Genomic DNA, 27,896 nt, shown 5'->3' with positions numbered 1-27,896 from the left:
CAAGAGGATAATGGAAACAAGGGTCTAGGGTCTATTGTACGTATACACACACCAGTTTAAAGAATCACTGACGGTAAAGATAGTTCTTCTCCACTCTTTCTATTTCCGGATTTGGTTGCCGCTGTTCTGGCACTTGTTCCCTCCCGCACCCCCATCTTTCTCATCCCTTAGATCCATGCATCATGTCGCTTAGCCGCCCATGGCAAGACGTTGCCCATGTTCGGCCAATATTATGGACGCATCTTTTGGATACTCAACTCGTCAGACACACGAAATTGTTTCGTCTATTTCTTGGGTTCTGCTGTCTCTGTTTCATCTGACCAACGACCAACAGACAGATTGGTTTCCAGCTCGCCTCATCCGGCGTCTATTCTGGGCCTCCATCTTTAAATCACCATCGTCTCCTCAGGACCTTGGCTCCCCTTTTTTTTTTTTTTTTTTTTTCATTTCCCTCTTCAGATATACAGTTCGAGCTTCATTGAACTCCACCATTTCCTTTTTCGAATTATTGTTTCCATCCCCTTGGCTGTCCTGGAATTTTCCTTGAAGTCTTTTTCCTATCTCCTTGGCTTAGAATACTTCCCCGTTCTCTACCACTACATTTGTTCTTAGCTACACCGGCCTCATTTACAGAGACCCGAACCCTCTTTGTATACACGAAAAGCGCAATCTTAACCTGCCCGAACTATCGACCGACCAGGTTCGATGACCCATTAATACTCAGTCCTCCACCTATTCGTCTTGATCACATCCTTCTTGAAAACCAGAAAGATGCCGAGACAACCAAGGGCCAGCAGCGGTTCTCACCACCATCAACCCTACGCCAATACGCATGCGCAACATCAACTTGGAGTCTCGCTTGCTCCTGCATCCATGTACACGGAACCCAGAATGTCCATCCCGGCTTCCAACAACTACTTTGACATGTCTACCACGTCGGCGACCCCATCTTCGTCCATGCAAATCCCTCCCCAGCACCAGCCTCACCAACTGCCGTCGGCGAGCTTTGACAACAATGACTACAACACCAACCCTGCCCCTACTCTTACCCTCCCACCTTCCCACCGCCCAAGTTCGGGAGCATGGACCCTCCATGATGACCAACAGCTCATTGAAGCCCGAACCAAGGGACTTAACTGGAACCAAATCAAGAACACCTACTTCCCCTCCAAATCGGCTAACGCATGCCGCAAGCGTCATGAGCGGTTGTCCGAACGACGAGATTCGGATGAATGGGACAACCGCAAATTCCAGCGCCTAGCCAAGGAGTACATGGCTATGAGAAAGGAGATTTGGAGCGGACTGGCGGCACGGACTGGCGAGAAATGGACAGCTGTCGAGCACAAGGTAAGACAGGTCTTCATCAAGCTCAGCATCCCATTAAATGCACATGGGAGTCTTTCTTTCTAGGGCACACGAGACTAACGTATAGTTTCTTTTTCTTCCCTGTCACTTCAATAGTGTCTTTCGAATGGCCTCAAGAACATCCAAAGCGCATCTCGCGCTGCGACCCGTCTCGAACGCCTCCACAGCCAGAGCGCTGCAGCAGCAGCTGGCGGCGGTCCACTTACAGGGTATGATGACGACAGCGGCATTTCCGGCATCGGCCTGACTCCTGTTGATGAACTAGACGCATCCTACAGTAGTCCCGTCACGAGCATCAGCTCTTCTGGGGGACGAGCCGGCGGTGGTGGGGGAGTCCACTCGACCTCTTCCAGCTTCCAGCAACCACCACCACACGATCCACTCGCACATATACCATCTTCGGCTGTCTCGCATCCACAACAAATGCAGACTATGGGAGAAGCCTCGAGTGCCAACTATCTGAGTACATTTGGTATACCCTCGAACGGCATGGGAGGTGGTACCTACGGTGCTCGTAGCAGTCATCATCACCATCCTTCTGCTATGCAAAATCAACACCGGTACTCGTCAAGCGTCAGCTCCAACGCCAGCTATGGGCCTGGCAACAGTGAAAACGGAGCCAGCCCCTATGCAAATGGTCAACAACGCATGGCCAGTGTCGACATGGGTATTGGCTCTATAATCAATCGAGGTGGTGGTGCTGGTGCTGGTCCCGGCATGTGATCTGAGAGACCAACCCCCCCTACTTCCTTCTTACTTTCCCTTTGTCCCCTTTTCCCTCCTTTCTCGTCTTACGATTATCTTTAGGGAGGTAATGTGCAGCATTGCTTGGCGCCGGTGTTTTGATTCCCCCTGTATTTTATTCAACCTATTTGTTTACGGTGCTCATACCATAGGGAAGGGTACCAGGGTTGTCTTTTTGTGGCCTTTAACCAAGGGAAGGCGTTGTCTCTGGAACTGTTGTCTTCGCTGGAGGGTTATAATGTTTTTTTTTTTCCTTTTCTCCTCTCATCAATCAACAAATCCTGAATGCCAAAAAAAAATGGGGGTTTCCCCTTTTTATTGACTCCTTTTTCTCCATTCCTTGAGTTTATGAGCCTCTTCTTCCCAATACTAATTGTACAAAAACGAGGTTGGAGAGATGTAATGTAGCAGAGTGCCACGAGGGCAAGATAAAAATAAGATGACACAGAAACAGAAGAAAGTGCAAATGACCGAATACAGAGTTTAGTTTCCCCCTCTCACCACGATCCAGACGATGACTTTTTCTGCTGCGGTGAAACGGGCTGAGGTGCCTCCATCTGGGCAATCTCCTGCAACTCATCCTCGTCATCCCAGACATCGTCATCGGCACCAGTGATACTGCGCCAAGCACGAGTCCACATGCCCTTCTTATGCAAGAGGGACAGGATCATGACGCCGGGGAGATGCCACACGCTAGCCCAGAAGAGACCCCTCGCAGATCCTCCGTGGCCCTCCTTACGCCAGAACTGTACTGCCTCACGGATGAGCCAAACATTGACGGGAAGACTGGTGGCGGCGAAGCCCCACGAGGTGACACCGGCGGCACATAAGGCGACACACAAAGGCGGGAAAATAAGACTATAACGCAAGGCGACACGGGCGTTGCGCGCAGGATTGGTCCAGGCCAGCATGCGCAGACCAGCAGCCTTGTACTCCTCGCGAATTCCCCAGCTGAGAGACATAAAGTGGGGAAACTGCCACGAGAATAGGAGGATAGCCATGAGCCATCCGCCGATCGAGGAGCCATCGCTAGCAAAGAGAAGCTCGCGCCATGATCCGTCGCGCGTCGCCGTTTCGCCGGCTGCAGCGGCCCAGCCCATCAGGGGAGGGATACCACCAACCAGAGCGCCAATCCACGTGTTGAGGACTGTCACGGCCTTGAGAGGGGTATATATACCCGCGTACAAAACAATGTTGGCCAGGCCTAGACCTGAGACGGTCGGGTTGACGCCAAAGTACAGGCCACTAACGCCGGCGGCACCAGCGAGTACGGCAAAGAGGACGGCGGCGCGGCGGGAAAGGAGGTTGCGGACGAGTGGTCGGTTACGGGTGCGCGTCATCCGCGCATCTGTTGACGGTTCGTATAGCATGTTAAGGGCGTTGGCGCTGGCCGAACACAAGGCCGTACCCGTCGTCAAGAAGAGGAGCGTTAGGGGGCTGAGGCTGGGAGTCTCCGTCATGCTGGGGTGCAGCATCTCGGGTACCGGGTACAGCGCGTAGGGCACCATGGCCGTCAGAACCACGAGCACCGTCAGTCTCGGCTTGGACAGAGAGAGGCAAGATGACAGGGTACGGCGGAGAGAGGTTGAAGGGGCAGCGGCCGCATGCGCGGCCAATATAGACGAGGCATCGGGAGGTAGGGAGGAGGGATCCCCTTTGGAGGATTCGGACTCTCGCTTCCGAGCTTGCCGCCGTCGGTGGGGAGGAAGTTTATCCATCGACTGTACGGAAGAGGGGGGATTGCTACTGCTGGTGGCAGCGGCAGAGTCAGAGGCAGCACTAGTGGGCGCAATGGCCGAAGATGAAGTTGAGCTTGGTCGGGCTCGTGTGTCGCGTATGATTGATTCGAGGCATGTCGACCGCTCACAGAGGCGGTTCGAGAAGAAGAAAGAGCTCCTAGCAGCGGCGGAGGTGGGTTGCACGACGGGCTGATGAGAGACCCTGAGGGCCCCCATGGCCGAGGCCATCCATCTTCGCTGCTGCTTCTGCTGTTTCCAGAGGAATACAGACTGGTATTGGTGCTGGTGCTGGTGTTGGTGGTGCTTCTGCTGGTGGGTGAGCAGCCATCGCAGCTCTGCTGTCGTCGGCCCAGGGCGAGCCCCGAAAATCCGTGAAGGCGGCATCGTCGTTGTGCCGGAGTTCGTCGCTATCGTTCTCTCATGGCACCAACCCTCATTGAGGGGGGCTGGGTCACTACTCCATCTCTGGCTGACGGGATTGGATATGGGGGTTTGAGGGTATTCGGCTGTTGACGGATTGTATCATCACTTGTTATCTGATTGATCAAGAAGGTTTTGAGAGAAGGCAGCAGCTGGACCCACTCTCCCGCGATCCCATCACGTGATTCACCCTTCGGCATCCGAACCGCCCCTTCCCTACGAAGACGAGGCTGCACCTTCCCGATTATGAAATTTCATCTTCGACATCCTTTTTCTCCTTTCAACATCGTGATACGTTGTCCCTGATTATGTTCGTCGTTTAGGATTCATAATTTTATTGCCACAATATCTCGATTATATATCTATATGATACATGTGCCGCCCCAGCTCCTCCCGTGCTCTCAGGGTTACGCGGTATTAGCTCAGCCCGAGAAAGAGGGTTGGATTGAAATGCGTCAGACCTATGCCAACCTCCACACCTCTCGAAGACACCGAAGCATCTCTTGATCTGCCATGGCTGCTCTCTCCACGGCGCGAAACGGGTCACTCCAGCCGCGAGACTCGAGCACCCGTACACCACGCTTCAATTTGCCTAAAAACCAGTTCCTTATCTCCGAGCCCTCATCGGACATGAGAGCGCCGATGATGATGGCACACGAGGTCATGTCGAGATAGAAGCACGATCTGTCTAGTATCGGTTCTAGTTCTTCTTTGAGTTGAACAACCACGACCTGGTAATCTGACATCCAACATGGAGGTTTTGTCCAGATGGATGCGAGGAGCATCGCCTTGGAAGCAATACGCACGTAACGATTATCGTGTGTCTCGAGAACGCGCGTTTTCATGTGCAGTCTTATCCAAGCAGCGTATGTCTCGTCTGTCTCGTCGTAATGTCCGGAATTCCTCTTCCGTCGGAGCATAGCAATGTCCTGGGCCATAGAGACGAGCGAGTTGAATGGAGACAGCCTTTTACCCAGCTTCTCAACAACTTTGTAGTGGCATATTCGCGGAAAACTAAAGGCCATGTTTACGGTGTCCCTGTTTAGAGTTGGAAAAGGTCAGCAACTATCTGAGTTCAGAAACCAGGAGGCAAGAAGATCAGGACAAACACGAGTGCAAGAGCCAAAATATCGGGAGGCAGGCCCTCCATCCCCCGACACCTCCTCTCATGTATCGCCTCCGATACCCCAATCATGTGGGTATTCCAAGAGGCGTCATGTTCAGCCAGACGCTCACTGATGGCCATGGCTAGTATCATTCCCAGATATCCGTCGGTATGGAGCTCGTGACTTTCCATGTTTTGAATCATGGCTACAAAGGCTTTGTGGCTATTGGAGTTGTTATTTTGCTCTGGTGAAGATGTGGAATTCCAATACTGCAGAGCGCCAGCCGTTGTCGCATCTCTCACTGTTTTCTCTGGTGACGTTAGGGATTTGAATCGAGCCTCGGCTGTCCTGCGCCGTCGCCGCTTGGAGAAGTTGGTCCGCGTAACGTGCCCCCTCATCCGCTTCATAGCTGACTGCGACAATGACGGTGCCCCCGTCGTATTCACAAATGTAAGCATTTCGTGAGCCATAGTTCACACAAGTTTAGGCATGTTGAGATGCGAAGACGAGTGATTCAAACGTCGAAGAGATGAGAGTTTGTCTGCCTCTTATTTGCTGATCCTTGTTTGTCATCCCGATATAAATCATTGGCGCTTTACCCAAAGGGGAAAATGAGATTTTCTACACCATTAACTAATTCGGAGTGGTAATAATACGAGTACAAGCACAACAGTGATGGCAATCGTCCAATCATCTCCTTGATCAATGTAAAGAAAGAACACGGTTGTTTTCTTAACCCTTTGGTAAAAGCTCCCTCAGGCGTTATGCATAGGCATCTTTTGGTCGTCAGTGGACTCAACAAGACACATACTTGGCGCATATTTCACGTAGTCGTGGACAGGATTCGTCCCAGGCAAGTTGGTTGGAAGGACCAGACATGGTGGGCGCGTCAGCCACTCCGTCATCGTCGCCATCACAGCCGCCTTGGAAAGTATGGAAACGTATGGAGAAAGTTGAACTAGTGGCTAATCTGGATTGAGGTCAAGCTCTCGCTACATGCACATATGTCTGTGATTAATATACAGATGGGACAGATGGGGAGGGAGTGCGTTATAGAACAGCCTAAGTTGCCTCCGGGAAGGATACCGTTATACAACCATCAACAGGATAGTCGTGCCCTCCCTCGGCTGTATCCGTGGGTAAGGGGAATCTGCCCGCAATCCCAGTCCTGGGGTCTACGGCGTTCATGTCCAGATGTTGGGGTCGCAGTAGTCACTCTGGAAAAGCTGGGAGCTGATCTCATACATGTCACTCACTACCTCTGTTTGATGACGGCACAAGTCATCTTAACGAGGTTTGAATGAGACGTCGTCGTGCGGCGCAAAGGCCTCGTTGGCAATGCCCTTTCGCTTGGCGATGATGGCATTCTTGAGGCTCCCCTTGGAAGAGCCTGAGCAATCTCTAGACGCCAGAAGCGGAGGACTTGCAGTAACCACGGTCTCGTAATTATAACTCCTGACCATGTGGACATGGAGATCAGTTATTATAAGCCTGGAGAGATACTACGACGCTCTCGCTATCAAGTCCAGATAAGTTTCTGAGGAAGGATGAGTGCCACGAGTAACCTCCTCCCTGCCCGAGAAGCGCTTCAGGTTGGCAGACGCTTCTTGAGCAGCCAGTATGGAGGTCGTAACTAAGGTCTTTATAAATATTCACAGGATGTTATGGGGTCTGTTCAGAGAGAAAAGACAGATGAAAAGAAAGCGATGCTAAGTTGACATGTATCAGAGCAAGTAACACAAAGTAACTACCATTTAGACCCCAGATACAACCAAGCTCGGTGGAGAGTTCATTCATTAACAAACAAAAAAAAGAAGGTGCCAGCATCGCTTCTGCGATTAGCCAAGGCAGACTGGCACATCGTCTCCAGCTTGAATATTTTCCTTACGGGTGAGAGAATAAAATCACATGGCATAGCTGATGTCAGCAGCGAGCAATCATAAAAGAGTTCATGTATACGCAAATCCTATTAGATAGAAGTAGGGCAGGAGGAATCTAAAGGTAGCCAATTTCAATGGTAAACGTCCAAGTCCAGTTAAGGATTCATCACCCAGCTGTGAGCAAATGCATCGTCCGTCCGGGGTGAGCTGCACTCTCCGCTATGCATCAATGCTACGCAAATGCTCGGGCGATCGATTCGAGTTTCCTATATAGGAAAGCCAGTCGACAGAAGAATCAGAGCACATTGACGGGGGAGTCTGTAGAGGAATTTTCAAATAGAAGGCAGTTTTTAACGGCAGATGAAAGCTCATCTTTTTTTCCCCCCTTTAGTGTGATTGTTGTACATATGCGTTGGATGGAAGCTCGCGCATTGTTGATGAAGAATGATGTTGATCACCGTCGTTTGCTGATCAAAGGCTCAATCGTCCCGCCAAAGTACAAAGGGAGAGTGCCCTTGATGCAAGGAAGCGGAGCATGTGCTCAGATGTTAACGGTGTGATGTTATTGGAAGAGGAAGATAAGACGAGCGGCATACAAGTTGCCTGTTGGCCAGGGGGTGCTCTTCTATATCTATACGCATGTATGCTTAAATTTCTTGAGCCAATGACCAGCCAGGCAAGGCCACAGGAGGAAGAATCAGGGCCCACGGACCACCATCATCGATCCAAGAAGACGGACTAACGCTAAGATGGACGAACAGAAAGCGATTGAGCGGATGTCGACTTCCACTATCCAGAGTCCCTCTCATCCCGGTCACGGTTCAGTCCATAGTTGAAAGAGGAAATCCCTTGATCTTGGCCCCCATGCCAACTGCAAGACTTGATCTTCCACGTGAGTGTTGGTTTTGCTCGTACGTGTATAGGGTTGAAAGAAGATGCGGGGCGTCATCAGGGGTAGGTCGGGATGGCAAGCAGAGGAATGCTTCCCTCGTGTACTCCGTATACGTTGTTCCTGACCGACTGACTCCTTTCAATTTCCCCGAACATCCTAGAACTTGAAAGAGCGTCATATCCGTATTTATAGCAGCAGTACGTCCTACGCGTATAGAGTACATATAGTAATACACATTTGGCTCTGGGAAATTGATAATCACAAAATCCTCATACGGAGTACATATAGATGAGCTCACTCAGCTTGCCCCTGTATGCCCAGTAAACGTCTTTCAAATGCCATGAAAAGGATGGCATGTGACTGTTTTGCAAATTCTCCAACAATAACCTGAAAGACGTGTCAAATTGGGAGTATTTCCTTAACTCTCGCCTGGTGAGATCAAATAGTTCTAGATGCAGTCCAGTCGAAACATACCTTCTCTCATGCTACAGGCATGCGGGCTGCTGCAGTGCTAGTCACGCAATTGCACCACATCCATGGCAAAGGGGGCATCCGGTCACGGCCAAAGACAAGCTTATGGGCTACCTGTAGGCTGTAGCGGTCAATGAACGCTTTAGAAAAATTGACGTGTCGGGTTGAAATGGGAGGTGGTGGTTCTGGTGGAAGGTGGACCATGATACGGACCGTAGCGACGGGTATGCAATATGCAGACAGTATAATGATACATTGTATGCAACGATTGTCTTCCCCCCGGTTGACTTGGCATTGCATAATATGATCTACCCCAGAAAGACAACAACGCTTGGCCCCATATCCCACAATTCATTGTTAATGCTGAGCGTCGTCAGCTTCTTGACCAGTGAACAACGATCCGAGGGGAGGGGATAAAGTGGACAACGGCTCGTTTCCTGATTTAGATCAGCAAAAACGTTCCGGCCATCTGCGACAGACTCGTTATTGTCAAAGGGCCCGAAGGGCCCAAAGGGCGCCCGAAGGATCCACGTAGCCAGGGGTTGTCCAGAGGCTCAGAGCCGCCTTTTGGGTCACAGATTGCAGGTGGACAGGTCTGGAATGTTCGGCTCCGCCCCGAATCGTCATTTGTTACCTAATAGAAAGAGAAAAAAAGGGTCGTGTGAAAATCTGAGCTGGTCATGTCTCCATCCCTCATTGAGCACAACTGAAGTCGGGGTTTCCACGTCATCCATCTACTTGTATGAGCATTAACAGCACTAGGAAACACGGGCAATCCGTCACAGCCTCTGTGCACGAGTACGAATATATCGAGTATTGCGGAGTTGTCGTCGTGTGCGTGTGTTACTACGCCGCGATACGAAGCGTCAAAGAAGCCCGGAAGACCAGACTCTGGGCCCTAGACCAAGCCATAATCGCGTGAGGATCCTTCCACCTGGGATGAAGAACGAAGGTGACACTAGCGCTTAGGAGTAAATTTTTTTCTTCCTCCGTATTTGTGTTACCTGTGCTCCGTTGATTCCGTAATGCCCTGAAATACATGGATGGGCCGTGCAGCCAGCACAACAAGGTGGCAATGTGGGCCGGGGGGTGATAATATTACATCGTCGGCACTGAGTACGGGTACTCGTGGTGTTCGAGGGCAGAAGTTTCTTCCCAAGTGCCGCCGCTTGAATTTGCTGATTTGTTGACGATGACATGAGTTTGGGGTCCCTGTCTTAGTCTCATGCATGTTCCAACAAATTATTTCCTATAACAGAAAGACGAGGAACGGCCGGCATGTAATTTTCCACCGAGCTTCGATGCGGAGTGTGTACGCCGTATACTGTATACTCCGTACTCCGTACCTGTATATATGCGAACGAGGCCATCGCCGATAACGGTTTTGTACAACTCCCAGTATTACTAGGAAGCACGTTTTACATACATTAAATCAAAGACATATACGTTGGCAAAGCGCCATCGTCAGTTGTGCTCAGTTTCATTTCCCCATCGAATATCAAAGATACATCATCAGGCAACTGCTACTACGATTCACACACTCCTCCTACCTGCTCCTCGTTCTCCTCCTACCTCCTCTTTGTTTCGACTTCGATTCATACAGGATATTCTAGCTCCTCCTTTCATCCTCGCACGACAGGACTGCATCTAATGACATTAACGAGGTTCTCGAGCCCGCAGACCTCTGAAGTTGCTGAGGTCATCATCAGCACTCCCGTCGCCACCATCACCACTTCCGATGCATCCCCCGTATCAGCTGAGGAGTCGACTCCGACCCAGTCGCGGAGTGGACGGGATGCAGGGCCTTCCACTTCCAATTCAGCAGTGAGGAAAGAAAGGTCCAGAGTGCGCTTCAACAGCAAAGCCGACGAGAACAGCAGGCCTCGCTCAGGCCCGTCGCCACGTCGCAGCGAAGAGATGAGCCCGCCACGCCTCGAGACACACCCCGTCACCCGTCCCCGTCCATCCGTTCTGCGTACACGTTCAGACAGTCCCGGACGTCCTGGTCCGAGTACTGCCCAACTGAACCGCAATGATGGGGATGATGATGACCACCAGATGGAACCCGAAAAGGCCATCTCCGCCGCTGCAGCCCAGGAGAGAGCAAGGCACGTAGCCGACCGCGTTCGGAAGGACAAGAACAAGCAGGCCGCTGGCCGCAGGGACTCGGTGGCCTCCGACGACTCCCACGACTCCCACGATTCCCATGACTCGCACGAGTCGCTTGTCGGGAGCGAGAATCATTACGGGGAAGCTATCCCGCTACAAGGATTGGCGCATGACAACGGCAGTCAGCAGGCCCTCATCACATTGTCTAATATGGAAGAGCACAACGATGGCGGAAGCAGCAGCAAAATGGAGCCATTCCGAGAGCAAGCGCTAAAGCTGGTGCGCTCCCATACGCGACATTTTCGTAGCAGCAGGAAGAAGAACGATAGCACCGCAACCAGCGGGACCAACAGTCCGGCAGAGCCCATATCGGATGTCACGCTGCCCCAGGCAACCCCTAGCGAGGTCAATGACGGCTTCTACGACGGTGTCTACAGTGTGCCGCCCCCCAAGCAGTACCGAAGCAGTGTATTGTCGCAGCTCCTACGCCTATATAAGCCTCATGCGGAGGTTGTGAGCCACCATGGACGGAACTGGAGCAGTTCGACAATTGCCACTAATGCCAACCATGATGACGGCGGCGAGGCCGGCCATGGTGGGTTTAGCGGAAGCAGCTCTGGGGCTGTCACACCGACCCGGAGGAAATGGTACGAGCAGGACAAATCACCGCACGACGCTCTGGCCAACCTGGTCGGCGCTTCGGCGCGGCTTGCTAATCCTAACCTGCCTTCGCCTGATCCGACCAAGTCAGGCCCAGGACGCCATTGGGCGCGACCGACTCATCACCGCCGCCGGCGATCCAGCAGCAATCGCACGATGGCGTTCCTCGGGAGGGACGAAGAGAACCGGATTGCCACGCACATTGCCGAGACGCTGGGCCGCCAAGAGTACATTGTCAAGTTGTGCGAGGCGTTGATGCTTTACGGCGCGCCCACGCATCGTCTGGAGGAGTATCTGAGCATGACGGCGCGTGCCCTCGAGATCGACGGCCAATTTCTCTATCTCCCCGGCTCCATGGTCATTTCGTTTGATGACCGAGCAACACATACTGCCGAGGTGCGTATGGTGCGCTGTGCCCAGGGAATCGATCTCGGCAAGCTCAAGGACGTCCACCGCGTCTACAAGGAAGTCATTCACGACGTCCTTACCGCCGAGGAAGGCACCGAGAACCTCGATGCTCTGCTGCAGTCGCCCGACAAGTTCAGCCCCTGGCTGCGTGTTCTCATCTTTGGTCTCACAAGTGCCACGGCTGCTCCCTTTTCCTTCAAGGCCAGGCTCATCGACCTGCCTCTCTGCTTCTTCCTTGGCTGTCTGGTCGGTTTCCTGCAACTGATTGTGTCGCCAAAGTCGAAATTATACAGCAACGTTTTTGAGGTCAGTTCGGTCGTCGCCGTAAGCTTCCTGGCCCGCATGTTTGGCAGCATCTCTGGAGGAAATCTCTTCTGTTTTTCGGCCCTGGCACAAGGCGGTATTGTCATGTTGCTTCCCGGGTATCTTGTCTGTAAGTCGATTGCGAGTCTCCTCACTACTCCGTGTCTCATTGACCCGACACTAACTGGCGTTTCTCTTATATAGTATGCTCTTCCCTCGAGATTCAGAGCCATTCCATTGTGGCCGGTTCCATCCGCATCGTCTACGCAATTGTCTATTCGTTACTTCTTGGTTTCGGTATCACGGTGGGCTCGGCGCTTTACGGTATACTCGACGACACCGCTTCCTCGGCCACGACGTGCAACCAGACCCTCCCAACTTACGTTCCCTTTGCATTTGTACCTCCGTTTGTGGTGTGTATCAGCATCCTATACCAGGCCAAGTGGCGCCAAATGCCCGTCATGGTTGTGGTCGCCTTTGCCGGATACATCGTCAACTACTTCAGCAGCCTCAAATTTTCAGCTAGCCCGCAGATTGCCAGCACTCTGGGAGCTCTCACTGTCGGGATCTTGGCAAATCTCTACTCGCGACTCCGGCACGGCGTTGCAGCTGCAGCCCTCATCCCCGCCATTTTCACCCAGGTGCCTGGTGGCTTGGCCTCAACGGGCGGTCTTCTCAGCGGCATCACCACGGCGGACATGCTTACTGGCAACGAATCAGACAGCAGCTCAGCGAGCCAGGACCAGGTCAACACGGTCATCTTCAACGTGGCTGCTTCCATGATCCAAATTGCCATCGGCATTGCTGTAGGACTCTTCCTCAGTGCCCTCTTGATTTATCCTCTCGGAAAGCGACGCAGCGGTCTATTTAGCTTTTGATTTGTTTTCTACTATTTCCATCATTTGGCCATCTTTCATCTATTTCCTTGGGGATAAAAAAATTGTACGTGTGTTTTCCATTGTTGCATAAGGCAGTGTTTGTCTGTTTTTCAATCAGGGTTGTTTCAATGCTTTGGGTGGGTGTATATGGAAGGCGTATCGATTGGTCATTTTACAAGACGACGTTATCTACAAGATCCTTTGTTTTCATTTTCATTGGGAAGAGAAAAGAAATGTACTGCCTACACAGGATAATGAGGGTTGTTGTAGATGGGGAAAAGGAGAGTGGTAATGTGTACGATGGATGATGATGTATTATATGACGGGACCTGGTGAGATGACGACTCTTATGAATGGTGACGGTTGGGAGTATTAGCTGTATTACTACAGTTACGAGTGAGCACATTGCACGAAATCTTACAGCATTGACCATAAACTCAGGTTACTACCCTATCATTGACTCCTCGTAACTCATGTATCGGAACTCCTTCGTCCTTTTTGAAGTAGAACGAGACAATTGTAATCTAGTTAGTCGTAATATTACTCCCCAGTATTGATTTGATAAATGTAGGTTATCGTTATGAAACTTAGTGGATTTGTCTGAGGTTAGACCCACCTTGTATGGTTCTATAGTTGGTATTTTCACAGTGGAACGAACACATTGGCTCTATTAGTCTAGTGGTTAGGACATCCGGTTTTGATTGAACTCAAATCGGTCATTCCGGAGGACGGCAGTTCGAATCTGTCATAGAGCTTTTCTTTTGACTTTTTTGCCCTCTGCTCTACTGCTCTATAATCACATTCTACATCGAGAACTGTTGCTTGTTCAATTACTTCTCCTTCCTTGTTGTTTTATCTTTGTCCACTATTCATACTAGTCTTGGTCACTCGACATAGTGATTGATGGAACGCGGTGATGGAACATAATCAGGGAAGTTCCACACTTCAATGTCGCTCCTCCCCCCCTTCCCCAGCTTCCCCAACGCTGCTCCTTGCCACCCACCTCCTTCATTATCACATCTCTCAACTTGATACATGGCCGCTCATCCATTCGCTTCAACGCATCCCCTGCAACAGTTGAAACTGTTTCTCGTTTGCATCTTCCAATACGTCTATATGAATCTCAACATCAGAAACACACCTCTGTGCTTCTCTGCACATATCGTGACCATTCATCGTCTCCGTAGACGCTAATAAGAGAAAGAGACAAAGAACACCAAAAGGCTCCTCCAGGAGCGAAATTCGTGATGATCTATACTATGACTTCACCAAGATTATACTGGCATGCCGAGTATTATATATATGTGCCATGATTTGTCGTCTGACTGTCTCCGGCAAGCAACGATTCATTCCAACAACCAACATGTCCAGCGTACCATCCGGCACGTATATCCAGGAGTCCAGTCGACGTTGGCAAGAAGGCCAAAGGCGCCAAAGACAGTACCGACAACCCTTTCCAACACTTGTGCAGCCATGGTAAATATGATTTGCTGCAAGATAATATCTACCACAGTCTAACGCAACTAGACACTACCACCGGCCGCTTTGAGCCTTTCAACGTCCATTTGACCAAACACGCTGACGTGGCCACGGTCTTCGGCTTCCAAGGATCCATCCCCTTTGCTCTCGGAAGCCCTCAGGCATACATTTATGCCGTTCGCAAAATTCTCTCTGTCCAGGATGACGAAGGAGTCGATTATGTACGCGTTTGGTACAATCTTGACGACAGCGTCTCCCACGAGGAGTCCTGTAGCATTGATGCACTGCATCTCGCCCATTACATTACGGGAACTGCACTGAAGAACGCCAACACTGCCATTGACATTCTCGCGTCCGCCCCTCACAAGTGACTCTTTGTCAAGCGATGGGATGAGGACAACCCACCGTCATGCGAACCCCGCCCATACGAAGTCATCATGAAGATCTGTCAACAGGGAACCTTGGGTCGTGTCTTCTACGTCGACCTCAACGACAAGCGTCCATTGACCGGGGATGCCGAGCAGTCCCTCCAAAAATGCCTGGATATTCTGTCAGACACGAGCGCCAACAAGGGCCACGGAGTTGTCCCGTCTGTATGGGGTTCTAGGTACGGCACATCGGTGCACAGCCTGACAAAGGACCAAGACAAGATCAGGCAGCAAGTTCTGGAAGACAACATTAGCGACGTTACTGGCGACCAATATACCCCCTCAACTGAAGCCTTTTGCGACATGCGAACCGTTGGTGTTTGCCACGAATGCTTCTTTGTCCACGACGGCAAATGTAACCCAGACGGCTCTGCAAGCTGGCTTACAGGCAGCTCCGTGCTATCTAGTCTGGAGAGCACTGCCGACCTCAGCTCTATTGCATCACCCGGTCCCACAGACCCTAGCCTCGACACGACCCCCCGCAAGCGTCGGCAATGTTCAGTGACGCAGTCAAATGCCACGAGGAAAATTAGCAACGACATCGAATACTCATACAGTGAGGCCACTGGCATCTACCTAAGAGCCTCTCGCAAGCGCCAGAGGGTCCATGACAACGCGCTGTGCCTTCCGTGGGGTGATGACGACTCTGATGAGGATGAGGATGAGGATGACGACGACGATGACGATGAAGATGAAAACGAAGATGAGAACGGTGACTTTGACATTACAGTGGAGCCTCACTCCCCCATCACTCCTCGCAAGAAGAAGCGCTGTTATGCGCGATCTATCATGCAAGCCTTCCAGGAATAAGATCTTGGAGGAATCGGGGGACGATGATGACACCTTCTCGATCGAAAGATGCATCACCCGTGCCTTTTCCTAAGCCTCGTCATCATCGTTCACCAGTGGCTAGTACTGAATGAGATCAGTGGTAACTTTCTTTATGTCGTTTGGTTTTCTTGATCGCTGTTGATTCTTCTTCTATTGTTTAGTTCTATGGTTATCGTTGGTATCTCTTTTGGTTCCGTGTTTTTCCAGTTTTCCTATTGTCATTTTACTGTTTTTCTGGTTTGCTTTTTACTCGGAGTTTGATATATGTATTCGCCCTGATATTCAGTTTTTATATTACATGTTGTCCTCCTATATATCCCATTATACCGTGATTGTTATAACTTGTGAGCCAATTCTCGTCAAACCCGGGAGGTTAAAAAACAGCCAGAAGAGACGCCTGCTGAAAAAAAAAGTAGAGGAAAAAGAGGACAAGAGAACGCCAAAACCTATACCACGAAGGAATGAGCCCAAAAACGCCACCAAGTATACAGCCCTAGAATCAAGACACTCAGAGACCATCGATACCCCTAAGAAGCACATCGAGCCCAGCAGCGTCGACATCCGTTTTGTCGCCGAGGATACTGCCAATGTCACTGAGGAATCCTAAGGGTATGTAGCAACCAGTCTTTGCCTTTTCCAGACTATCCTTGAGACGACTGGTGTGCTCCCACTCCCGAGCAGCCGTCTCGGCACGCTCAATGACACGCGAAGATATACCGCACATGGCAGCGCAGTGCATACCGAAACTTCCTTCTGCAATACCATCCTCGAGCTTGTAGAGAAAGGTAACGCGCCTCTCGGCTTCGTCGACGTGAATCTGCATGCGTCTGGCGCGGATCTCAGGGTGGTTCTCAAACTCGGTAGCAAGCGAGTGGTAGTGCGTCGCGAAGAAGCCAACGCAGCCGATGTGCGTGGCCACGTGGTGTAGCACGGCCTGTGCCACGGCCACACCGTCGTAGGAGCTGGTGCCGCGGCCGAGCTCGTCGAGGATGACGAGGGATCGTGGAGTTGCCTCAGACAGGATCTTCTTTGTCTCAGAAAGCTCGACGAAGAAGGTTGACTGGGCGGCAAAGATGTTATCGTTGGCTCCGAGTCGAGACATGATGCGGTCTACGGGCGTGAGGCGCGCAGACTTGGCCGGCACCATGCATCCAACCTGGGCCATGATGACGGCGATGCAGGACTTTTGTACTCGTCAGTATCTTGATGTTGTAGAAACAGATGGGCACAGCGGTGGAAGCAAGACTTACCATGCGGAGAATTGTCGACTTTCCGGCTGCATTGGCACCAGTAAGCAGATTGATCTTGGCTTCATCGCCGCCGAGCTTAATATCGTTGGGGATGAAATCGTCGACTGTGTTCGTCATGCAAGGGTGACGCAGTTCGTCGAATTCGACTACGCTACGGTCCTCATCGACAAACTGGGGGCGGCATGAGGGCTGGCCGAGCGATGTCGACGCCTTGGACAGGCTGACGAGGCAGTCGAGGTTGGAGACGATGCTGATGGAACGCAGCCATGTGTCGTAATCAGCGTCAAACTTGTGGAAGAAGCGAGAGGCCACCTCCTTGACGAGCTGTGAATGCGTCTCTTCGGCTTCCTGCAGATCACGCACCATGCGCGTCAGCTCGGGGAAGTACCAGCGCTTGAGGTCCTTGGTGGCCGACATCTGACGCCAGTCGTTGGGCACCTTGACGCTCTTGGGAGTCTCAAGCTGATAAATTTCCTTGCCGACGTCTGTGTACTTGAGGGCCTTGGACTTGAGGGCCGTTTTCTTCTCGACCAGCAGGTCGTTGAGCTTGGCCTTGATGTCGTCGATGCGGTCGAGACTCTGGTCAAACTCGTCGTCAATGCCGCGCTCGGGAATCAGGAGCTTGTCATCGCGGGCCCTGCGGCGGTCAAAGGCCGTCTTCCAGTAGTTGAGGGGCTCCTCAAGGCTAGGCATGGAAGAGATGAGCTGGTCCAATACGCCGCCTCCTCCCTGGAAGGCACCCAGCAGGCTCATGGTGTACTCAATCTGCTCAAAGCCTTCGAGTACGCGGACAAAGTCATCTGGCTTACACTGGCCGGCGTGGATGCGCGAGATGAGGCGCTCCAGATCGGGCATCTTGACAAGCTGGGACGAAAATTGTTCGCGCACTGAGGGGTCCTTGTTGAACATCTCGACGGCGTCAAGGCGCTCGTTGATCCGGCGAATGTCACAAAGAGGGTGGGCGACCCATTTGCGGAACATGCGCTTGCCAAAGGGCGTGACACACCTGTTGAGCAGGCTGAAAAGGGTTCCGTCGGTGCCGCCGTCGACCGAGTTGGCAAAGAGCTCAAGGTTGACGAGCGTCTTTCCGTCCAGGACGAGGGTGCTGTTCTTCTGGATGGGACTGTAGGCCTCGAAGCTGCCCTGGGAGAGAAGAGGACGCTCGAGCTTGAGGAATTTGAGGTAAGACACCAGTCCACCGACGGCCGACATCATGATGTCGTCGTCCTTGTATTGCTGGAGAGCCTCGGGCCAGACTTCTTCAGTTTCACCATCTCTCCCGGAAATAAAGTAGCCGCCGCAGTTGAGCTCGCGACGCGTTGTGTCGGCATCCCAAAATTCAGTAGTGGCCTTCAGGTAGGTCCAGATGGTGGTGGGGCTGGTGTTGTTCTTGAGAACGCGCAGCGTCTTTGTAGAGACATGGCTCTTCTCGAGGAGAAGCTCCCTAGGACGGGTCTGAGCAACGAGCGTCTCAAACTTGGTCAGGTCGGCGTCGTCCACAAAGGTGGACAGGTGAAAGCGGCCAGTGGCTGTATCAGCAAAGGCGACACCAAAAGCCGGAGCGCCATTGACGACGGTCTCCTTGATGGCGACGCAGTAGGCGGCCATGTCGTCCTGCAACATGCCGCCGTCGACGAGGGTTCCGGCAGTCAGGACACAGGCAAGCTCACGGGTGATGATCTTGTCGGCTTTTTTGCTCTTGTCCTGCCTCTCGCGCATCTCTTTTCCAAGGTTGGTCTCCATCTGGTCGACACGGGCAACCTTGTACTGCTTGGCAATGAACTGATTGACCCAGTGGTCGAGGGAGCTCTCGGGGACGCCAACCATGCGCATGTTGACGCGGTCCGTCATCTTAAAGTCAAACTCCTGATGGCCAACAGTGGCATCGTTCTCGTACATCTCGTAGAACTTTCCTTTTTTGAAAAAGACGATTGTGTCCCAGTGGTTCTGCTTAATATCCCAGTACTGCTTCTCAAAGGGCGAGAACTTGTTCCAGGCCATGGGCGGGATGTAGATGGTGCGCGGGTCGTACTCGGGGTCATCGGGGCTGCGCTTCTCCTTGTCGCGGATATTAGCCAGCCAAGGGTAGCGCTCCTCGGGTTCCCTGGTGTGCGCCTTTTCCTTGGTCTTGGGGTCTCTGACCCTGTCAGCCGGGCGCACGACGGGCTTCTTTTCAGTCGATGTAGGGTCGTAATTCCACTGCAGGGCGGAAGATGCACCGTCCTCACCGAGGGCGAGGAGCTCAACGTCGTCTAGGTCCATCTTGATGAGCTCTTCCTCCTCGTCATTCCCCTCATTCGCTGGAGATGAAACATTGGATCTCTTGCGAGAAGAAGAAAACTTCAAGGGACGCTTGCGCTTTTTAGACTTGGTCTCGTACTCATCTTCGTCGTCAGACGCGATGAAGTCATCCATGTCGGCGTCGTCATCCTCTTCAGCCGTCTGGCTGTCGCCATATTCGTCTTCATCTTTGACAATGTTGCGGCGTGCGCGTCCACGACGTTGGAGTCGCGAAGGGGCAACAGGTTCGTCGTCGTCGTCGGATTCGGCATAGCTAACGACCTTTCTGGCCTGGTTTGGTTGGAACGTCAGAATACCGTTAAAGCAACGCTATATCAAAAATAGAAGTACCTTTCTAGTCGGGCTGCTTGGAGCGGCAGCACCAACCCTATTAGTAGCTGTGTGCGTCGTGGCAGCAGAGGACACGACGGGAGGTGAAGAGGGAAGTTCCCCATAATCATCGTCGCTGGGCCGCATATTCTCCTGCGAGCTACCAGGGGGGTCTATTCCCGAGCTGCTGGGTAGAGGAGCAGACATCTTGGTCTTCTGGTTGTTTGCCTTGCGCAGAGAGTTGGCCATGCTGGTCTCTTTTAGGCAGACGGGGGAAGAAAGCGGGTCAGGGTTGGTGCTAGAGACCTTTGGAGCGGCTGCGGTGCCCTTTTGCAGGGGCGACGACGCGGGACCGCCAGGGGAAGATTTCTGGAAGAATGAGAAGATGGACGATTGCTGTTTGGTCGATGAGGGGGGCGGTTTGCTCAAGGAACCTTTGCCTTTGGCCGGGGTGCGAGCAGCCGCTGCGCTGCCAGCCTTGTCGCCCGCCATGATGGTCGTGTAGGAAAGAAGATGCTAATTAAGGAGTAAGGGCGTGCTCATCGGATATAAAGACCAAGATGGGCGATCAGACACAGAGTGTAGCAAAGAAAAAAGGAAGATGGGATAGGAACGACGCTACGATCGGTGATGTACGGAGAAGAGCTTGGGGAGATTTGAGATTCACGAGAAACGAGCCGAAGAAGGAGCCGCGTCGCGTACGCGTTAAGGGAATAGTATTCAGATTATGTACACTGTACACTGTGTATGTTCCGCGTCGTGTTGTGACGCGAATTCATGTTATTCACACTGTACAATGTCGTCACCCGTGAGAACCCATATGTTTTAGTTACCCTGAAGTTACCCCAAATTCTGTCCCTCTGCCACCATCACCCGGTTTAATTATGAGGTAGCCATTATTTTATCAATGGGATTGCTCTGTTCTCTTTCATGGAATGTTCTATCATAAATAAACTAACTTCCCCTAGAAGTTTGGAATTCCATGTTTTTAGCACATGTTCGTGTCAATCTTTATGCCAGAAATCTCCTGATCAATGACACCAAAGGAAGGGGAACAAACAGGACTTATAGCCTCTCCGGTATAACAACCACAGACAAGGTAATTTGGATTATTGCACGAGGCCAAAGAGAAGACGTGTAATAAGTGACATGTCGATACAGCTTGCACTGTAAACTGCCATTGTACAATTCATATAAACCATTTCAAACTATTGGCGATACGATAAGTACGGGATTGGTGAGACTACTTGATTCCCTCAGCACTTAATAGAACCCTGTACAAATGACACCGCTTAGCCCCGAAGTCCACACACACACCCCGCTTCTGCACAGGGTTACCCCTCCAAGACTCGACGGGGGAAAAAAATCGTCCTCCTCGAATCACGCTTAGTTCATTACAACGAGCATAAGACGCACAAAGCGGTATTGAGTGGATTATTAAAAAGGTCAAGTATAATACCTCGAAGGCGACGACTAAATCGCGGAGGAAACCGCGGGAGAAGGGAAGGAAGGAGAAGAAGAAAAAGAAGGAAAAAAAGCCGCCCGACTTTCCCAGCAACCATGTCTGGCACAACAGCCCCATCGTCAGCGCCTGTGCTCTCAACACCCGAGGACGGCCAACTCTTCGAGCCTGCAGCCAAGATCGCAACGGCCAAGTCTACAATGCCTGAAGAGGCCCTGCGACGCATATACGAGATCGACCGGACGACCGAGGAGCTGAGGGCCGGAGGCTGGCAGCGCATAGCCCTACAATTTCCCGACGACATGCTCACTGATGCGCCGCGGGTGGCAGAGACTCTGGGCGCAGGACTGTCGGACGATGGCAGGAAAAAGATATACATTCTCGGAGACACGAGTTACAGCGCTTGCTGCGTCGACGAGGTGGCTGCCGAGCACGCAGATGCTCAGGTCGTGGTGCACTACGGCCGGGCGTGTCTCAGCCCCACATCCAGACTGCCGGTCATATACGTCTACACGAGCCGGGAGCTGGATGTGGCTGCCGTGGCCGAAAGATTCGAGGCTGAGTTTCCGGACAGGCAAACGACGCGTGCCGTCATAATGGCAGACCTCATGTACCAGCACCATGTGACGCCACTGGTGGACGAGCTCGTCGCCCGCAGGGGGTACAAGGATATCCTGGGGACGGAGGTGGTGCGTGATCCAAACGGACTGGTGCCTAATCGCACAGTAGCATGCGCCTCCGCCGATGAGTTGAAGGCGTACTCTCTCTTCCACGTGTCGGACCCGTCGCCGTCCGTTCTCCTCTCGCTACACTCGCGCTTCGCGTCCCTTCACGTGCTTGAAACGTCAAAAGACACGCTCGCGCTCGACAATCCCACGATGCATACAGCCGGTCTTCTCCGACGACGCTTCGCACGTGTCCTCAGTCTCGCGTCAGCGGGAGTAATCGGCATCCTGGTCAACACCCTTTCTGTGGCAGACTCGCTAGCGTCGGTAGCCACTCTGCGCAAGGCCTGCCACGCTGCGGGAAAGAAGACGTACACTGTCGTCGTGGGCCGCCTGAACCCCGCTAAGCTGGCTAATTTCGCTGAGGTGGAAGGGTGGGTGGTGATTGGGTGCTGGGAGTCTGGCCTAATAGACGAGGACCAGGGCGGCGGGTATTGGAGGCCCGTCGCCACGCCTTTTGAGATGGAAGTGGCCCTGATGGACGAGTCGCATCGCATCTGGTCGGGCGAGTGGTGGGGAGGTATCGAGAAGTTGAAGTTGGACGGCTCTGGAAATTACACAAACGGTACCTACGGCGCCAACGGCTCAGCAGAAGTGAAGGAAGGAGGAGGAGGAGGAGGAGGAGATAGGCATATTGACGTCCGGGAAGACGATGACGAAGACGACGAAGAAGAGTCTCAGCCACCCGAGTACGATCTCCGTACAGGTAAACTCGTCAGTCACAGCCGACCCATGCGCCTTGCCGTACGGAGCAGGAAGAAGATTTCGTCAGACGGCAAGCCAAAGGACAAGACGTCGAGCTCGCTCATCAAAGTGGCTAGGTCAGGCGAGATTGCTAGCATTAACGGCGTCATTAGCCCCGGTGCAGAGTTCCTCAGGTCGCAGAGGACGTGGCAAGGTCTGGGGACCGACTTTGCAGACGATGAAGACAGACGCGACGAGACGAGCACATTAGTTGAAGAGGGTCGTAGCGGTCTTGCAAGGGGATACCGCGTCGGAGAGGCTGCAGCTGGCGCTGGGAGGCATTGAAAAAGGCATTGAAAAAAGATGGAGGAGAATGGAGACGAGCTTGACAAGGAAGGGGGCAACAGAACCCGATAACGAGACCACGATAGTAACATTGTTTCGACAAAGAAGAAATGTATTCATAGGATAAAAGCATAGCATTCAGTCATCAAGAAAGGAAGACACAAGGGGAAACAAAAAAGACAAAGACAGGCGGTCAGCAGACAGTGAGATATTGAGATAAGTGGACATGTCTTATGGAGTGTATTGAACATTATCTATATACCTATAGTCAGTCGTTTCTCGTAACTCTCGCACTAGAGAGCACATTCATCATTGTTAAGCAAGTATAGAGCAGATATTTCTCGGTCCATGGCGTAAAATCCGTTTCGCTATCCATAATCAAGTTATCCCGTTCGTTTCGTCTTTTTCTTTCATTCTTTTCATTCTTTTGTAATTCTTCTTCCCCATTCCTTAGACATACACCCTCCTGTGAGAGTGGTGGCTGTGACGCGATCCCGAGTGGCTGCGGCTGTTGCGGCGCTGGCTGTGACGGCTGCTGTGGTGGCGGCGGCTGCTGCGGTGCTCAATTTCGTCCGAGTCGCCGTGGAGGAAAGCGGTGATGGCAGTGATGAAGAAGAGAACAACGAGAATGATGCCAAAGGCGAAGCAAGCCTTGAGCATGGCACATCGCTTGTTGGTGCGCCAGTCGATTGAGGTACCCGGACCAGAAATGGTAAAGTCACCCAGGCTGTGAGACCACTGCGTGCGCGAAGCTGAGACACTGGTACAGTCTTGGCTGGCGATGCCACGGAGCTGATAGACGGCGGCTATGAAGGCACCGAAGAAGGCGGCATCAAGGAGGGACACGAAGCGCGCATTCGTCGAGGACCGATGATACGAAAAGAGGGTGAAGATAGCCCAGGCGAGGGCCAGAGTCGAGACGATGAACAGGACGAGAACCGAGGCGGGAGTGAGAGCGTTGGCGTTGGTAAAGCCGTCCACGAACCATGCTAACATACCAACCGTGGGTATCTGGATCGAGGGTCAGCACTGACAGTTACCGGTGATATATCACCGGGCAAGAAAAAGGTGCAAGACAGCAGAATAACTCACCAAAAGCACAATCTCAAAAATGCGATTTGACACGAAAAAGAGGGCGAAGAACATTGTGGGCAACGATGACGCGCGCACTAAGCGACAACAATGTCTGATACTCTTCTTTCTTTTGTCGTAATAAAGAAGAGAGCTTCTTGGATGCGACAGGGAACACAAGTCGGCGAAGCACAGTAAAGTGAGGGGAGAAGGGAGCTGCGTCACTTTGCGAAAAGGTGGTGGCCAGCGGTTCCTTTTTTGTACCTCCCAGCATCGGAAGACTGGGTTCAGTCGATGGCAAGAAGGGAAAAAGAGGGGTGGCAGGGAAGTAATAAGAGGCTGCAGGGATCATGTCTTTACCTGTTTGTTGCTGCAGCAGCAAGCTGCAACCTCTTTAGCTGCACGGAGTGAGCCTGGAGCAGGGAATAATATATGTAGAGGAGGCTGGGGGACAAGGGTTGGGCCAAAGCCCGTGGGACAATCGGAGCTAACCGAAAAGGAAAACGAACAGCCATACTTGTCATCACTGTATCCGTATCTGGTCCAAACAGTTTTCTATGACCTGCTGCAAGTCTGGCAGACCTAGTTCAAGGTGGACTCGCAGGTCATCCAAGTGGTGATGTGGCTGATCGTTCTGGACGTCCTCTCTGCTCAGTGCTCTGTTCAAACTTAGACAATAGCGTGTCTTAGTACGGGGTTCTATCTTATTCAACTTGACCCAAGACATGGGAAACAAAGGTAAAAGGCAGAGGAATGATGGAGAGAGAGGGGGGCACATTTTCAATTAATTGGAGTATTACGAAAATGGATACGATGTGAAAAGATGTGAAAGTACAGGGGTGTGTGACAGATCGCTCCTTCCTACGAGTAGTTCGATCCACAGCTCCCGATATTTTTTTATTTGGTGGCTGGCAGGGCAACAACTATAACGATGTTGCACCTTGCGCTTCTCTTCTTCTTCTTTAATGGCTTCTTCTGTGCATTACTATACATAATCATACATGATTCATGAGCAAAAAATAAGGGTAAAGCATACTAATGCAAGGGGGACATGATACCTCGAATATGAGGAGAATCTCAAAATGTCCATGGCTAAGGCGTGTCTTATAACACGGAATGCGGGAAGAGCAAGATCCCATGACACAGGCCAGACCCACCAAATCGCCCAGTCTGTGGGGATACCAAAGGGACCACCTAGGCAAGCCGGATCCCGTTGCCGCTTGTGCGCTAATAGAATAATATTACTCTTGCCCGCCCCACTCACTATATTGGTCACTTGGCTAACCTCGTACCACTAAAGGTGGTGCTGGTCACTATCGCGAGCAGATTTTTATAATTCTATCAATCTATCTATCTACGTTATAAATACCATATAGAATAGCCCATTTTATAGATGTCAAGCGGTTCTAGCCTTCTACTTATAGCTTTTAGCTGGGATGGTGATGTTGTGGCGACTAAACAAAGGTATATTCTGTTAAGTCATACTCTATGCTCGCAGAGGTCTTGTGACGTTAGGGTCAACTCTAAGCTATAGGGTAGATAGAGATAATGTCGTTTTACATTAGCGAGATAGTTAGGATATCGTACTAAGCAATAGGCAATTATAGTCGTAGGTGCTACTACTAAAAGGAACTAGAGTTTTAAAAGAAGCGTTAACTATATTATTAATAGCTAGGTAGAGAGTGACTAGGCTATAGAAATGAGATTAACTATATACTAGATTTAGATCCCTTAGATCGTAGTGAGCTTTAGTATAGTCGTAGGTGCTAATTATAGAAGGAACTAGGGTTCTAAAAGAAGCGTTAACTATTATATTAATAGCTAGGTAAAGAGTGACTAGGCTATAGAAATAAGGTTAACTATATACTAGGCGATCGCTAGGATTCGTAAGGCGATTATAGTAATCGTTCTAGTAGTCGCTACGATCCTAAGAGCGATCGCAATAATCGTTACTTAGAACTATACGATTATATATAGGTAGGTATAATAGTAATAAGTAAGGAAAAGAAAATATAGGGTATACATAAAGGTCGCATAACGGGCCGTAATATAATACCCCTCTCCCTAGGATCTTATCTTAAGATTATATATAAGCGTTCCCGTCCTACCTATTAGTTATTCTATAAGTTCCTTCCTTTATCCTTCTATTTTACTATATCTAGCCGTATTACTAAACGTTCTTAAAAATCGTCTATAGACGCTAGAAATCGAAAAGTTCGTCTCCTTAAGACGATACTTAAGAATTCTATTAATATACCTTTGTATTCCTTTTATTAAGGCCGTAGCCTACTATCTTATTAGGTTTCTTAATTTAACTCTTCTCGATATACTAAATGCGTGCGCTTTAATAAGGCATCTTACGATATATCTAGTCCGTCCCTCTTATAACTATAAAAACTCGTAAGGAACTACTCTAAACTTAAGTTAGATCTTAAGGAGGCTAAGGAAGAACGTTATTATATAGAAGAGGAGATAATCGAGGCCTATCGATAAATAAACGCGAAAGTCGAGCGTCTTTAAAAATAAAAGAAATTATAGTTTAAGAAGATAATATAAGTAGTGTCTCGTAATATCGATTCGGTAGAGGAGTTAGAGCGTATAGAAAAAGAGGAGGTAGAACGCGAAGTATAGCGTATTACTAAAGAGCGTCCTTCCTTAAGCGGGGGTCTATTCTTAAATATTAAGATTAATCTACTATTATTATCTAATAACGTAGCCTTAACTCTATTATTTTTTACTAGTATAGGCGTTACTAGAGAGTCGTCTTTATCTACTAAGGTCTTAAATAATTCTAATAAAACTATTATATAAGGTAAAGGTAGTTCTTAAGGTACTTTATAGGTTCCTATATATTTTTAGTATTATTATATCCTTTCTATTTAACTAAATATTATATTTCTCCTTATAGTTTTTATTTATTAATAATTCATTTAGGTTTATATTCTTCTTTATATACTTCGATATATAGTTATTATTTTACGTTCTATAGTATAGGTTCTAATAATAAAATATAAAAAATAGGGTATATCTTTATTATAGATAGTAGTAATAGTTTATAGTTAGTATCTAAAAGTACTTCTTTAATCTTAAATAGTCTAATTTTCTTAAAGTTAATCTTATACTTAATTAAGTTATTTAAAAATTTCGTTAGAGTAGGTAGACTATATCCCCTCTCTTAAAGATTAGTCCCTTTAATCTTTTCTAATTATAGTATTTTACTATTCTTTAATAAATAAAAGAAAGTTCTTTCTATATCTAGGAGTATAGTAATCGTAACTAATTAGCGTTAAGCATTACCTTTTTTATAAGTAATCTTAATAGTATCGTTTAGTATACTTTTAGGTTAAATCTATAGTTAGCGTATATTAATATAATCTAGGTTAATTCTATAATCGAGCTATTATATATAAGTTATATAGTAAGTAATTTTAATACCTAGTTATCTTATTTATAGTTAATATAATACTATAGGTATTATTCTAGAGTTTAGTTAAGTCGTTCTATCTAATTATTAGTTTAAGGGTAGTATACTATATTAAGTTTATACTTTAGTCTAAGTTATACTATAAGGGCTTATTAGAACTTTAAGGTAAATATTATTCCTCTATTAGATATAATTTCTTTAGGTAATCTATAGTTATTAATAATAATTTTAAGGAAGGTATATATTAGTTCTTCTATATCTAATGCTTCCTTATATAGTATAAAGTACTTATATTTTATAAGTCTATTAGTAATAACGAAAATACTATTATATACTATATTTATTATTAGTTCTTTTAAAGCTAGTAGCTTTATAATATAATTAAATACGATTAATTCCTATAGCCGTAGCGGTATTAGTAATAGTCTTAGTTCTCTATATAGTTTATATCGTACTAACTTACTTTATATATATATTTCGCAATTCTTAATAATATTTTCTATATCCTTTTTAATTCCTAGATAGTCGAATATTTATTATATATAATTAAGGGTTTTCTATATTCTTTAGTATCTTAATATCTAGTAGCTATATATATTATTAATAGTTTTC

The 27,896-nt window shown here is 49.6% G+C and overlaps 8 protein-coding genes across 8 annotated transcripts; 5 read left to right on the top strand and 3 right to left on the bottom strand.

Moving 5' to 3' along the window:
* Positions 1-771: 771 nt before the first annotated feature.
* Positions 772-2,088, top strand: GMORB2_3210 (SANT protein; the record flags this gene model as incomplete). The annotated part of the gene is made up of 2 exons (XM_035465186.1): positions 772-1,347; positions 1,462-2,088. The coding sequence occupies 2 exons, from the start codon at positions 772-774 to the stop codon at positions 2,086-2,088; spliced, it is 1,203 nt and encodes a 400-aa protein (XP_035319061.1).
* Positions 2,089-2,606: 518 nt separating this feature from the next.
* On the bottom strand, positions 2,607-4,232 carry GMORB2_3209 (heme o synthase; the record flags this gene model as incomplete). The annotated part of the gene is made up of 1 exon (XM_035465185.1): positions 2,607-4,232. The coding sequence occupies one exon, from the start codon at positions 4,230-4,232 to the stop codon at positions 2,607-2,609; it is 1,626 nt and encodes a 541-aa protein (XP_035319060.1).
* A 6,035-nt stretch (positions 4,233-10,267) lies between these two features.
* GMORB2_3208 (Protein of unknown function (DUF1212)) lies at positions 10,268-12,975 on the top strand (the record flags this gene model as incomplete). The annotated part of the gene is made up of 2 exons (XM_035465184.1): positions 10,268-12,227; positions 12,302-12,975. 2 exons carry the CDS (start codon positions 10,268-10,270, stop codon positions 12,973-12,975), a joined length of 2,634 nt encoding a protein of 877 aa, XP_035319059.1.
* Positions 12,976-14,338: 1,363 nt separating this feature from the next.
* Positions 14,339-14,825, top strand: GMORB2_3207 (uncharacterized protein; the record flags this gene model as incomplete). Its single annotated transcript, XM_035465183.1, has 3 exons — positions 14,339-14,347; positions 14,394-14,415; positions 14,503-14,825. 3 exons carry the CDS (start codon positions 14,339-14,341, stop codon positions 14,823-14,825), a joined length of 354 nt encoding a protein of 117 aa, XP_035319058.1.
* A 66-nt stretch (positions 14,826-14,891) lies between these two features.
* On the top strand, positions 14,892-15,692 carry GMORB2_3206 (uncharacterized protein; the record flags this gene model as incomplete). The annotated part of the gene is made up of 1 exon (XM_035465182.1): positions 14,892-15,692. One exon carries the CDS (start codon positions 14,892-14,894, stop codon positions 15,690-15,692), a length of 801 nt encoding a protein of 266 aa, XP_035319057.1.
* A 529-nt stretch (positions 15,693-16,221) lies between these two features.
* Positions 16,222-20,065, bottom strand: GMORB2_3205 (DNA mismatch repair protein MSH6; the record flags this gene model as incomplete). The annotated part of the gene is made up of 3 exons (XM_035465181.1): positions 16,222-16,896; positions 16,964-19,573; positions 19,595-20,065. The coding sequence occupies 3 exons, from the start codon at positions 20,063-20,065 to the stop codon at positions 16,222-16,224; spliced, it is 3,756 nt and encodes a 1,251-aa protein (XP_035319056.1).
* A 1,068-nt stretch (positions 20,066-21,133) lies between these two features.
* On the top strand, positions 21,134-22,789 carry GMORB2_3204 (diphthamide biosynthesis protein 2; the record flags this gene model as incomplete). The annotated part of the gene is made up of 1 exon (XM_035465180.1): positions 21,134-22,789. One exon carries the CDS (start codon positions 21,134-21,136, stop codon positions 22,787-22,789), a length of 1,656 nt encoding a protein of 551 aa, XP_035319055.1.
* Positions 22,790-23,239: 450 nt separating this feature from the next.
* On the bottom strand, positions 23,240-23,935 carry GMORB2_3203 (uncharacterized protein; the record flags this gene model as incomplete). Its single annotated transcript, XM_035465179.1, has 2 exons — positions 23,240-23,800; positions 23,882-23,935. The coding sequence occupies 2 exons, from the start codon at positions 23,933-23,935 to the stop codon at positions 23,240-23,242; spliced, it is 615 nt and encodes a 204-aa protein (XP_035319054.1).
* Between the last annotated feature and the right edge of the window lie 3,961 nt (positions 23,936-27,896).

The sequence above is a fragment of the Geosmithia morbida genome, assembly GCF_012550715.1.
Source record: "Geosmithia morbida isolate 1262 chromosome Unknown scaffold_16, whole genome shotgun sequence".
Classification (NCBI taxonomy): Eukaryota; Fungi; Ascomycota; class Sordariomycetes; order Hypocreales; family Bionectriaceae; genus Geosmithia; species Geosmithia morbida.
This window is presented reverse-complemented; position numbering and strand designations above follow the sequence as displayed.